Raw genomic sequence first — 13,923 nt, forward strand, 5'->3', positions numbered from 1 at the left:
ATCTCCCATCCTTTGTCAATATGGGAAGCATTTGTACCAGATATGCCTTTGACCGGCCAAAGGGAGACATTCGGTAACTTTCGTGGAGTGCAGGGCTGAGGTTTTAAGCCATCATCTGACATTTTCTGGTGTTTACTCTCTTGGAAGTTCCCACACGGCTCATCCAAGGAAAGATCTTTACTAAAATAACCACCATTTTACACTCCTGTATAGATGTTCATTTCCCATGTTGACACAAGGGCTCAAAATGGCCGTCTTTTGTCAAAGACTCCTTCAAGTCCCCAGCTTATCAAGCTAAACCCGAACTATTTTCTAAAAAAAAAAAAAAAAGAAAAACGACGTTTAGGGAGGGGCAAAGCGCTGTTGTGTAGTTCGCTGGGCTACGTCAGACGCCATGCCGACGCAGCTCTCCCCCACTAACTGCTGGAAACCGCCGCAGCGGCCGGGAGGGGACGGGACGGGAGGGGAGGGGCGGGGCGGGGCGGGGCGGGGCGGTGTAACGGCGTAACGGTGTAACGGCTGCCGCCCCGCCCGCCCGCTCAGCGCCCCCTTGCGGCCCCCTTGCGGCGGCTCCCCCCTGAAGCCTCGCGAGAGCCTCTCCCTCCAGGGGCGTGCGCGGGAAAGCGGGCGGCCGTTCTTAGCGCATGCGCAGGGGCAGCTGCCGGCTGTTCGGAGGAGAGGCGCCATTTTGGGCCTGTGCGCAGGTCGGCGGTGTCGGCGGCGCCTGGAGGCGGCGGGCCCTAGCGGCGGGCGCTGCGCTAGGGGCTTCGCCCCGCCGCCAGCCCTCGGCGGGGAGGCGGGGCCAGCGGCCCGCCATGGAGAGCGAGTACTATGGCGGGGACCAGTCAGGTAGCGGTGCGGGAGCGTCCCACACGGGAGGGGCGACCGCGGCGCTGGGCCCGGCGAGGGGGGGTGATGGGCACGGCGAGGGCCCGCGGGGATCGCCTGGCCCTGTCCGCCCGGCGGCCGCTTCCGGCTCCCGGGGCCCTTCGCGCTTACCGCGGTGTCGCGTAGCGGCGGCGCAGCCATGCCCAGGACCCGGCCGCTCCACGGAGGGTGCGCGGGGCCGGGCCGGACCGCCTCTGCCCCGGCGACAGTCAGTAACCGGCTCCGCAGGGGTCCGGGGTGACATCGGCGGGGCCGAGCCGCGTCCGCTGGCGTGATCGCAGCACGGCGGCCGCCTTGTTATTGTTTCGGTGTTTTGGTTAGTGTATCAGTCACTGGTTGCGTGCATGTTGTACGTAGTTCTGTGATGTCTTGGGGACTATCTGTGGTGGGTTTGGTCCAAACCTTTCTAGTAGATAAGGTCCAAACTCTCCGTTTCTCTGTATTTGTGCACTGTCAGAACGACTGGTTGTAGCGCTGCCTGGCTCTCTGCTCATAACCCCTGTCAGCGCTCTTTTAAACACTGGGAGATGTCACTGAGTTTTACTTTTCTTTTTTTAACTTCGGAGTAGATGATGGCGGAGCTACTCCAGTGCAAGACGAACGAGATTCAGGATCTGATGTTGAAGATGAAGGAAATGAGCAGCATTCTGGATCTGAGAATGCCAGTGTAGGGCACCATTCAGAGGTACTACTGCAACTTTATCTGGATAAAGATTACTATTCTATAAATTGATAATTTTTTCGTTTGTTTAAAGAGGCATTTTCTCTTGACTGGACTTGTGTTTATTCAGTTGTTCTTAAGGGTCTCATCTGGCAAAACCTTACTTCCAGAAAGAAATGTGTCAGGTAGTTTCTTGACCAATACGTAGGATAGGGTCTTTTTTGTTTTTCTTCTTAATTGTTATAATAGCGTTCACCACTTTGTAGTAGAAAACGTTTAATATTGTTTGCAAGACGGTAAACCTTTTGGGTTTGAAATTCTAAGCAATGGGTTATGAGGAATTTGGAATTTTACCTCAAATTCTGCACAGTAATGTAAAACACCACGCTATGGAGGCACAGATTACCAAAGAATAAATGCGCTTCCATCTTTCCTCTCAGATGTGAGTGTTGGCTCTCAAGTCTGTTTTGTGCTGTGTTTTTCACCTTGTCATTCACAAAGGAGCAGGTCCCCATGTGGAGAAGGAGCAGGTTAAGGTTCCTAAATGGGGTCTGTTCTTCCTCTGAAGATGTTCTTGCTGCAAGAAGCCTACAGCATGAAAAGGGTGGTGATGCTTGGATCCAGGGTTGTATTTGGGGCAGAGTCACTTAATTTGGGGGTGACTATATTGGTTGAAAAGAGATTCTGATAAAAGTGAAGGTTCCCTTTAGATTTCTAGGACAGTTCTGGAGTTAATCTTGATTTTGGAGAATTTTTGGTGACTTGAAATAGAATTACATCAGGTCTCACTAGGAAGGAATCATTTTGGCTAGCGAACCCGTGTCTTCTGCCAGCAAAGTTATGTTAGGGAGAACTTTTTGATACTCAAAAAATGTAATCAAAGCCATTTCATTCTGTTTTGCATATTTTGTTGCATTTCGTCTAAAAATCAGGATTGACTCTGGGTTTTCAGTGGCTATATGTTTTTAAAATTGCTTAAAATGCTTGATGTGATACACTTGATACACTGTAGCAGGCTGATGTGTCAAAAGGCTCAGCTCTGCTGTGGTATAAGTTGCAATCTTTTTTTTTTTTTTTTTTTTTTTTTTCCCTCCTCCCCTTTATTGAATTCTTACTTTCCTCAGAGTTAGAAAGTAGGTGAACATTTCATATTTGTACGAAATGAAAGTTCTGTTGTCCGTGTATTTGAATTTGAGTGTAAAGCAGATTCGGAATTTCTTTTTTGTTTGGTGTTTTTTGTTTGTTTGTTTGTTTGTTTTATAAAGGTGTTGATATTTACCATGGAAGAAATTGATCTGGTGCGAGGCAGCATCTCTTACTGTGACAATCAGGATTTCATTGTGGGAGAAAATATGTTTTTCAGCATGGGAGAAATAACTGTCTTTCAAAGGGATGCAGTACTTCTGTTTTAATGGAAAAAAATGGTGATGAGTGCATGGAGAGTCAAATGGCTGCTGCAATAATACTAAGCTTTTTCTGCTGTATATGAAAACGTGGTCATTTGTTCTTACTCTTCTATGTTCTGTGGGATTTTAGTTTTACTTACTGTGGCAAAGTAGTTGGAAATCTGGCCTAAGGAACAGGTGGTTGACTATTACTTAAATCTCCAGCTTGCTTTTTTTTGGATTTAAATAACCAGAAGGTACTAGGACATGTTATCATTGTTAACTGATCCTCCTCGTGTGCCTGCATTATTTTAAGGGCTTTGTTCTGTGACGGCTGTTGAATATTCCTCTGTAGATAAAACACTTCAGAAAGTCCATGGAGAAATATCCTCCCCAAAACCCCCAACGAACTACAACACCTTTCTGTCCAGTAGTAAATGTGAATCTTCAAGCTTTAGTGCTTTGTTTGATTCAGTTCATATCATGAATATTCGACCACTTTGTTTTGTTATGAAGTCTTACGTTCTTTGTTTTCCCTACATCAGATTCAAATTGCAACTCAAAATGCAATAATGTGGAGCTGCTGTCTCTGAAAGGAGTAGCTTTCAGTGATTTCTCATATTATTTACTCTAAATACTCTCTCATCCTCTTATTTCCTTCATCTTTAGGAATATGTGGGAGGAATGACACTCAGAGGTAATAAAACCTTTGAGACAGCCTAATCAGTTAAGTCTATTTAATTACTATTTCGTCTCTAATTCAGAACTCAGATGTAAAGAACTGGAGTTTTAAACTTTCAAACTTTTTTTTCAGGTTCTTAACTTTAAAGAAAAGGGAAGGAATTCTGAGGAATTACTTATGTAGGTCTCAGGTATGTGGGTTTTTCTTTTCCACAATTCTTTTCTGGCTTTCCTTCCCCCAATCCCACTTTATCTATAAATGTTCTCTTTGATGTCCTTACCGATTCTGCTTTAGACAAATAGAATTAGATAACATATAGTTTTAGTACAGTAATGAATATGAAATCATGTTTACAGTGTTTGTACAAGTCAGGCCCACGGAAATCTTTAATGACTTAGATTCTTGCGCTGTCTTCATGAATTAAGTTCTGGTTTGACTGTGACTGTTAACAAAGATATACAAATATCTTACATTTCTGAAGAGACAGTTGCTGATAAGGCTGTGATGGTTATGTATGCCTTAGTTTAATAGTTGTCATTCATGAGATTGTAGTGGATGGGTCGATTTTGTTGAACTTACTAAACTATCGAAGTAGTACCTCTTAAAAGTGGCTGCATGTTGATCCAATAAACTACTTGCTGACTGAAACTTTTATGTAGAAGGATAACACTGTAAATTTGATTTTGATGTATTCCTTATTTTATACTGTACTAAAGCCTCCTGTTACAGAATTCTTTCAGTTAAAAAAATTAAGGACATCTCAATTAAAATGTTTATAGATAAAGAGGAGGAAGAAAAGAAAGCAAAGGAATTAGAGAAAAATGCAGTAGCAATTACCTGAGACCTACTTGTTTTTGAGGATGTCTGATCTTTTATCTTAATTAAGTATTTGGAAAAGGAAAAATAGAAAGCTCCAAAATTACATACTCGATTTCTTTGAAAACATCTTTTTAGAGACGAACTAGTAAAAAAAGAAACAAACGAAGGGGGGAGGAGTGGAGGGGAGACCATCCTACAGAGTTTAGTCATCTTACTGTAAAGTTGCATGCACTTTTTATATTGAGTCTATTCCAAAACATTCAGAAATTCAGTAACTGTATGCAGAAGCCCTTTGCACTGGTGGCTGTGGACAGGGCCTGCCTGTTCTCTGTAGGCTCTGAGTCAGCTCTGTCTCAGCTCTGCTTTAAAGATGCTCGGTTCTGTTCAGGTGCTGAGTCTGAGGTAGTGTGTGGCTTACTGACTTGGCGAACGTAACTGCGCTTTTTGGGTTAGCTCTGGTTGTGCTTTCCAGGCTCAGGACTGTTGGCCCAGTCTGTGTAGGGGCACCTGTTTTATCCAGGTGGTTCATCTGTAGGTGGTTGTATCACAGCAGAGTTCAGCTGCTGTAACCACTGGGATTCTGTGATGCAGAGCACTGTATAATCACGGTGTGTGAGCTAATTAGGATGCATGTCTGCTCGCCATCCCCAAATGTCTGTGTTCTCAAGAGTGATTGTCAGTTTGCAGTAACAGGTTAGAGATTCAATGTATTGTAAAGTGCCTCAGTAATAGTGCTATATAATTGTAATGACTTCTTACTGAGTATTTTGCATAGGAAGTTCCTTGTAATTTAGTAATATATTCTGAATAGGTGGATATATAACCTACAGCCACACTTCTAACCTTAGAAACATTTAAGAATCGTTATCGATTCCAGTTGTTTATTTTAGTTTTGTTTGCTTGCTTGTTCACCAAAGACTTTGTAGACTGGCAGTTTGGAAGGTGATGAGCCTAATAGTTTAAACAGGATTATTTGTATTGTTTTCCTTGGTGTTGTTTAGCAAAATCCCTTATTGATGCTGACATGATTATCAGTACCTATTCAGCGTTAGCCGTCTGAATTCAAGAGAAAAGACAGCCAAACTCACCAAAAATTAAATGGCAGGAAAATAAAGATTAAAGAACTTCTGTTATTATAAACATCAATTTTGGTGTAGCCCTCTGTATTTTAGTACTTCTCAATGACCTTACCCATAACACTGCTGTGAAATCCATGTTTCCTGTTCGGTTTGCAGCTGTAGTTTTCTTTAATCTGAAATAATACAGTCAGAGAAAATACATCACATACGCGTGTTGTTAGTTTATGTCAGAGATACTGGGCAGGAGAGGGCACTCGAATTAATTTTTTTTGGTAAGAAAAAAAAAAGTAAATAAAATCCCATAGCGAGCTGAGAGCAGTTGAGTGGGTGTATGGTATTCCTCAGCTGTGCATCCTCAGTTCTGTGACTTCTTAATCTTCATATTTAATTATTTAAAATTCCAAATTCATGTTTTAACAGCTCCATGTTTCCTTTCTGTAAGGAGAAATGAGAAATACTGAACAATAGTGCCGGCATGATGCAAAAGCCTGGCATTGCTCTAGAGACAGGGACAAGCAGTAGAGAGAAAACTACTCTCAATCACAGCAGCTGTTTTGTAGCTAGCATTTCACATGGAAAGAGTAAAGTTTGTTTGAAATGCATGTTTTAAAATTATATAGTCCTGATTTTTTTCCAATGTGCAGTAGCTTTCTGTTAGTGATTCTGCAGTAATTTAGAAGTTATTATTTTATCGAGTGCTGGCCAAGGGAATAAATGTGTAAGGTCTGAAAGCTTAAAAAGCATTGTTTCTTACCACTTAGTATAATTATGGAGGGAGTCGTTTCTGAAAGCAGTTAAAATCAATTTTATTCAAAATTCCTTCTTATTTCAAAGATGAATAGTATTGCCTGTTGTAGCTGCAGGATAGATACACCTGCATTATTTTGCATGGCTCTGAATGTGGGAGTAGAATGACTCCAGAAAATAAAAATAGATAGAAAGTCTGTCTTTCCAGGGAAATTAGATTGCTGACAAAACTACTTGGAAGTTCCAGGACATACAGGTCTTAAAGTATCTCCTGGGACAAAAAAATCCTCAGTTTGCAAATATGCTAATGGAAGCAGTCTGTGGCTCTGACAAAATCACCCCTGAGGAAAGCCTGGCTGAAGAGTGGAGTTGAGTATGTGGAAAAGTAGTTCCTTTTACAGTATTGTTCTTTTCAGTTGAAAACAGGATTATTGTAACAGTGACTGAGAGGTGTACTGAGTTAATGAAATGAGAGTTCAAGAGTCTTAATTTTGTGTTCTCAGGTAAATGCAATTGAAATGATTTATTTTTCTCAGGTAGAAATTAGGCGTTGCAGGAAAGATAAAACAAGATATTGTCAGTAATGATATTGACAGGCAGCTTCTGAAATAATTTTCCAAAAATGGAGCGTGTGGTTCGGTATTTTTTGCTGCGTAGAAAAAGACATACAGGATTGTGTTTCAGTTGTAAGGTTTTGAGAAGATCGGTGTATTTGAGCATCTCGGGTGTCTGGATAGGCATGGGAGCGATCGGCTTAAGGGAGAGAAGCTTTGAATCTCTTCTTACGTTCTTACACATTGAAAAACACAACTTGTGGACAATAATACTCTGAAAGGTCTGACTAAAACTTTATTCCTGATTTTTTTGGTAGGCTTTTGGTCTTGATGTCTTGTTAAATAAGTTCCCTTGGCAAAGAAGGAAAGGGCACAAGCTCGCTTGAGCTTCACTCTGAAAGTAATGCACGTGCAGTTTTGGTAAATGTTTAATGCAAAAAAATACCTGTTTGAGATCTTAAGAAAAAGAAAGTGACAAGGGTGAGATACTGTTTCTTGCCTTTATTACTGGGGATTTGGACTAAACCGCTCTGAAGGCCTGACTTTTAAAAAGAAAAGCACCAGGCATTTACCCTCAAGGAACTGGACTTTTCTTAGACATGTTTATTTGAATGTTTTTTAAATTCTTTTACCATTTCCAAAATATGATTGAGCTGCAGGGTGGACAGACTTCTGTTGATCTCTTAATATTTTTCTTGATCTGAAGTATTTGTTAGTCCTTTAATGCAAATTCTCTAATACTTAGATCTGTACAGAAAGTATTTCAGTTTGCAGTACCTTGGGTAATCAAATTGGAGGACGGACAAGCAAAAATTTCAGAACATTTTTTGTTTACTTTTTAAGGGTTTTTTTGCTTAGTTGCCTGAGATTATTTTTCTCTTTCAGAATGAACACAGCGATGGAGAAGATGATGGGCAAATGGAAGAGCCTCATATGACAGACTCTGAAAATGAAGATATCCCGAGGCAAAAAGACAGTGACTCAGATGATGAGGAGCCTGCAAATCACAACGTAAGTGACTCAGACAATGAAGCGGCTCATGGAGGGAAAGACAGTGATTCTGATACTGAGGACCGTCCAAGTCGGCGTTTAAGTGACTCTGAAAATGAAGATGCCTTAAATCATCGAGCAAGTGACTCTGAAAATGGAGAACCTCACAGGGATCACAGTAGTGATTTTGAAAATGAGGAATCACACAAGCAGCCGGCCAGCGACTCGGAGAGCGAGGAGCTCCGCAGGCAGCCGGCCAGCGATTCGGAGAGTGAGAAAGTTCCCAGACACAAACAAGAAATAGAGTCTGAGGATAGTGATGCGGAGGACAAGAAGGAGGACGTGCAGAACGATGCTCATCATTCAGATAACAAACATGTAAGGGAAGGATTTCAGGGCTCTGACAGTGAAGAGGAAGCTCCTAAGAGACTAAAAACACCAGACAGTGATGAAGAAGAGACGGAGGAGGAGAAGACAGTAAAGCGGAAAACAGCTGTTATTTCTGACAGTGAGGATGACAATGAGAGGGGCTGGGAGATGCAGGCAGAGCTGAGAGATCTGCGCTTACGTTCCTCAACTCCTGGGTGAGCTCTTGCAGAAAGGTCCAAGATGATGGGCCGGAGCTGTCACAGAAAATCTCATTTCCTTGGGATTCCTCGCCGGAAGGCAGGTCTCTGACAGCTTCTCTCACACCTCCAGCACTGGTCCCAGCTCTGCACGTTATACTGCAAAGGAAACAGCCAAGGGCTCACTTCTTTGCCCAGCATATATTCACGCTTTATTCTAAGAAGCGTAATCTTCTGATGTACAGTATCCCTGTTGGGACTGGTAGCAGGGACGCTAGAAGGGGTTAGAATGAAGTGAGTCCAGAGAAAGCCTGGTGTGCGTGAGGGAGGAACTCGGAGGCGATGGCAGAGCTGAGAGGTCTCCGCTCACGTTCCTCAACTCCTGGGTGAGCTCTTGCAGAAAGGTCCAAGATGATGGGCCGGAGCTGTCACAGAAAATCTCATTTCCTTGGGATTCCTCGCCGGAAGGCAGGTCTCTGACAGCTTCTCTCACAGATCCAGCACTGGTCCCAGCTCTGCACGTTATACTGCAAAGGAAACAGCCAAGGGCTCACTTCTTTTGGCCAGCATATATTTACTATTTATTCTAAGAAGCGTAATCTTCTGGTGTACAGTATCCCTGTTGGGACTGGTAGCAGGGACGCTAGAAGGGGTTAGAACGAAATGAGTCCAGAGAAACCCAGGTGTGCGTGAGGGAGGGGCTGGGAGACGCAGGCAGAGGTGAGGGGTCTGCGCTCACATTCCTCAAGTGCTGGGTGAGCTCTTGCAGAAAGGTCCAAGACGATGGGCCGGAGCTGTCACAGAAAATCTCATTTCCTTGGGATTCCTCGCCGGAAGGCTGGTCTCTGACAGCTTCTCTCACAGATCCAGCACTGGTCCCAGCTCTGCACGTTATACTGCAAAGGAAAGAGCCAAAACAGCCAAGGGCTCACTTGCTTTGGCCAGCATATGTTTACTATTTATTCTAAGAAGCGTAATCTTCTGATGTACAGTATCCCTGTTGGTCATGGTAGCAGGGACGCTAGAAGGGGTTAGAATGGAGTGAGTCCAGAGAAACCCAGGTGTGCGTGAGGGAGGGGCTGGGAGACGCAGGCAGAGCTGAGGGATCTGCGCTCGCGTTCCTCAACTCCTGGGTGAGCTCTTGCAGAAAGGTCCAAGATGATGGGCCGGAGCTGTCACAGAAAATCACATTTCCTTGGGATTCCTCGCGGGAAGGCAGCTCTCTGACAGCTTCTCTCACAGATCCAGCAGTGGTCCCCCCTCTCCACGTTCTACTGCAAAGGAAGCAGCCAAAGGCTCACTTGCTTTGGCCAGCATATGTTTACTATTTAGTCTAAGAAGCGTAATCTTCTGATGTACAGTATCCCTGTTGGTCATGGTAGCAGGGACGCTAGAAGGGGTTAGAATGGAGTGAGTCCAGAGAAACCCAGGTGTGCGTGAGGGAGGGGCTGGGAGACGCAGGCAGAGCTGAGGGGTCTGCCCTCACGTTCCTCAACTGCTGGGTGAGCTCTTGCAGAAAGGTCCAAGATGATGGGCTGGAGCTGTCAGAGAAAATCTCATTTCCTTGGGATACCGGGCCGCAGCTGTCACAGAAAATCTCATTTCCTTGGGATTCCTCACCGGAAGGCAGGTCTCTGACAGCTTCTCTCACAGATCCAGCACTGGTCCCAGCTCTGCACGTTATACTGCAAAGGAAACAGCCAAAACAGCCAAGGGCTCACTTATTTTGGCCAGCATATATTTACTGTTTACTCCGAGAAGCGTAATCTTCTGATGTACAGTATCCCTGTAGGGACTGGTAGCAGGGACGCTAGAAGGGGTTAGAATGAAGTGAGTCCAGAGAAACCCAGGTGTGCGTGAGGGAGGGGCTGGGAGACGCAGGCAGAGCTGAGGGATCTGCGCTCATGTTCGTCAACTGCTGGGTGAGCTCTTGCAGAAAGGTCCAAGACGATGGGCCGGAGCTGTCACAGAAAATCTCATTTCCTTGGGATTCCTCACCGGAAGGCAGGTCTCTGACAGCTTCTCTCACAGATCCAGCAGTGGTCCCCCCTCTCCACGTTCTACTGCAAAGGAAGCAGCCACAGGCTCACTTCTTTTGGCCAGCATATATTCATGGTTTATTCTAAGAAGCGTAATCTTCTGATGTACAGTATCCCTGTTGGTCATGGTAGCAGGGACGCTAGAAGGGGTTAGAATGGAGTGAGTCCAGAGAAACCCAGGTGTGCGCGAGGGAGGGGCTGGGAGACGCAGGCAGAGCTGAGGGGTCTGCGCTCCCGTTCTTCAACTCCTGGGTGAGCTCTTGCAGAAAGGTCCAAGATGATGGGCCGGAGCTATCGCAGAAAATCTCATTTCCTTGGGATTCCTCGCGGGAAGGCAGGTCTCTGACAGCTTCTGTCACAGATCCAGCAGTGGTCCCAGCTCTCCACGTTCTAGTGCAAAGGAAACAGCCAAGGGCTCACTTCTTTTGGCCAACATATGTTTACTATTTATTCTAAGAAGCGTAATCTTCTGATGTACAGTATCCCCGTTGGTCATGGTAGTAGGGACGCTAGAAGGGGTTAGAATGGAGTGAGTCCAGAGAAACCCAGGTGTGCGTGAGGGAGGGGCTGGGAGACGCAGGCAGAGCTGAGGGATCTGCGCTCGCGTTCCTCAACTCCTGGGTGAGCTCTTGCAGAAAGGTCCAAGATGATGGGCCGGAGCTGTCACAGAAAATCTCATTTCCTTGGGATTCCTCGCGGGAAGGCAGCTCTCTGGCAGATTCTCTCACAAATCCAGCAGTGGTCCCAGCTCTCCACGTTCTAGTGCAAAGGAAACAGCCAAGGGCTCACTTCTTTTGGCCAGCATATATTTACTATTTATTCCAAGAAGCGTAATCTTCTGATGTATAGTATCCCTGTTGGGACTGGTAGCAGGGACGCTAGAAGGGGATAGAATGAAGTGAGTCCAGAGAAACCCAGGTGTGCGTGAGGGAGGGGCTGGGAGACGCAGGCAGAGCTGAGGGGTCTGCGCTCACATTCCTCAAGTGCTGGGTGAGCTCTTGCAGAAAGGTCCAAGACGATGGGCCGGAGCTGTCACAGAAAATCTCATTTCCTTGGGATTCCTCGCCGGAAGGCAGCTCTCTGGCAGCTTCTCTCACAAATCCAGCAGTGGTCCCAGCTCTCCACGTTCTAGTGCAAAGGAAACACCCAAGGGCTCACTTCTTTTGGCCAGCATATGTTTACTATTTATTCTAAGAAGCGTAATCTTCTGATGTACAGTATCCCTGTAGGGACTGGTAGCAGGGACGCTAGAAGGGGTTAGAATGAAGTGAGTCCAGAGAAACCCAGGTGTGCGTGAGGGAGGGGCTGGGAGACGCAGGCAGAGCTGAGGGGTCTGCGCTCACGTTCGTCAACTGCTGGGTGAGCTCTTGCAGAAAGGTCCAAGACGATGGGCCGGAGCTGTCACAGAAAATCTCATTTCCTTGGGATTCCTCGCCGGAAGGCAGGTTTCTGACAGCTTCTCTCACAGATCCAGCACTGGTCCCAGCTCTCCACGTTATACTGCAAAGGAAACAACCAAGGGCTCACTTCTTTTGGCCAACATATGTTTACTATTTATTCTAAGAAGCGTAATCTTCTGATGTACAGTATCCCTGTTGGTCATGGTAGCAGGGACGCTAGAAGGGGTTAGAATGGAGTGAGTCCAGAGAAACCCAGGTGTGCGTGAGGGAGGGGCTGGGAGACGCAGGCAGAGCTGAGGGATCTGCGCTCACGTTCGTCAACTGCTGGGTGAGCTCTTGCAGAAAGGTCCAAGACGATGGGCTGGAGCTGTCACAGAAAATCTCATTTCCTTGGGATACCTCGCCGGAAGGCAGGTCTCTGAAAGCTTCTCTCACAGATCCAGCAGTGGTCCCCCCTCTCCACGTTCTAGTGCAAAGGAAACAGCCAAGGGCTCACTTCTTTTGGCCAGCATATGTTTACTATTTATTCTAAGAAGCGTAATCTTCTGATGTACAGTATCCCTGTAGGGACTGGTAGCAGGGACGCTAGAAGGGGTTAGAATGAAGTGAGTCCAGAGAAACCCAGGTGTGCGTGAGGGAGGGGCTGGGAGACGCAGGCAGAGCTGAGGGGTCTGCGCTCACGTTCGTCAACTGCTGGGTGAGCTCTTGCAGAAAGGTCCAAGACGATGGGCCGGAGCTGTCACAGAAAATCTCATTTCCTTGGGATTCCTCGCCGGAAGGCAGGTTTCTGACAGCTTCTCTCACAGATCCAGCACTGGTCCCAGCTCTCCACGTTATACTGCAAAGGAAACAACCAAGGGCTCACTTCTTTTGGCCAACATATGTTTACTATTTATTCTAAGAAGCGTAATCTTCTGATGTACAGTATCCCTGTTGGTCATGGTAGCAGGGACGCTAGAAGGGGTTAGAATGGAGTGAGTCCAGAGAAACCCAGGTGTGCGTGAGGGAGGGGCTGGGAGACGCAGGCAGAGCTGAGGGATCTGCGCTCACGTTCCTCAACTCCTGGGTGAGCTCTTGCAGAAAGGTCCAAGATGATGGGCATGAGCTATCCCAGAAAATCTCATTTCCTTGGGATTTCTCGCCGGAAGGCAGCTCTCTGACAGCTTCTCTCAGAGATCCAGCAGTGGTCCCAGCTCTCCACGTTCTAGTGCAAAGGAAACAGCCAAGGGCTCACTTCTTTTGGCCAGCATATGTTTACTATTTATTCTAAGAAGCGTAATCTTCTGATGTACAGTATCCCTGTAGGGACTGGTAGCAGGGACGCTAGAAGGGGTTAGAGTGAAGTGAGTCCAGAGAAAGCCAGGTGTGCGTGAGGGAGGGGCTGGGAGACGCAGGCAGAGCTGAGGGGTCTGCGCTCCCGTTCTTCAACTCCTGGGTGAGCTGTTGCAGAAAGGTCCAAGATGATGGGCCGGAGCTGTCAAAGAAAATCTCATTTCCTTGGGATTCCTCGCCGGAAGGCAGGTCTCTGACAGCGTCTGTCACAGATCCAGCACTGGTCCCAGCTCTCCACGTTATACTGCAAAGGAAACAGCCAAGGGCTCACTTCTTTTGGCCAACATATGTTTACTATTTATTCTAAGAAGCGTAATCTTCTGATGTACAGTATCCCTGTTGGGACTGGTAGCAGGGACGCTAGAAGGGGTTAGAATGAAGTGAGTCCACAGAAACCCAGGTGTGCGTGAGGGAGGGGCTGGGAGACGCAGGCAGAGCTGAGGGATCTGCGCTCACGTTCGTCAACTGCTGGGTGAGCTCTTGCAGAAAGGTCCAAGACGATGGGCTGGAGCTGTCACAGAAAATCTCATTTCCTTGGGATACCTCACCGGAAGGCAGGTCTCTGACAGCTTCTCTCACAGATCCAGCAGTGGTCCCCCCTCTCCACGTTCTACTGCAAAGGAAGCAGCCAAAGGCTCACTTCTTTTGGCCAGCATATATTCATGGTTTATTCTAAGAAGCGTAATCTTCTGATGTACAGTATCCCTGTTGGTCATGGTAGCAGGGACGCTAGAAGGGGTTAGAATGGAGTGAGTCCAGAGAAACCCAGGTGTGCGTGAGG

At 46.2% G+C, this 13,923-nt stretch overlaps 1 protein-coding gene across 2 annotated transcripts in view; it reads left to right on the top strand.

The window, feature by feature from the left end:
- Nucleotides 1-785: 785 nt before the first annotated feature.
- IWS1 (interacts with SUPT6H, CTD assembly factor 1) overlaps nucleotides 786-13,923 on the top strand; it is a 112,383-nt gene continuing 99,245 nt past the window's right edge. For both annotated transcript variants that reach the window (XM_086468002.1, XM_086468003.1), the window contains exons 1-3: nucleotides 786-849; nucleotides 1,458-1,573; nucleotides 7,701-8,076. In XM_086468002.1, coding sequence (XP_086324128.1) covers nucleotides 816-849; nucleotides 1,458-1,573; nucleotides 7,701-8,076 — 526 coding nt within the window. In that variant the 5' untranslated portion in view covers nucleotides 786-815. The remainder of the gene's footprint in view (nucleotides 850-1,457; nucleotides 1,574-7,700; nucleotides 8,077-13,923) is intronic.

Source organism: Leptosomus discolor, chromosome 7 (genome assembly GCF_034619465.1).
Source record: "Leptosomus discolor isolate bLepDis1 chromosome 7, bLepDis1.hap2, whole genome shotgun sequence".
Classification (NCBI taxonomy): domain Eukaryota; kingdom Metazoa; phylum Chordata; class Aves; order Leptosomiformes; family Leptosomidae; genus Leptosomus; species Leptosomus discolor.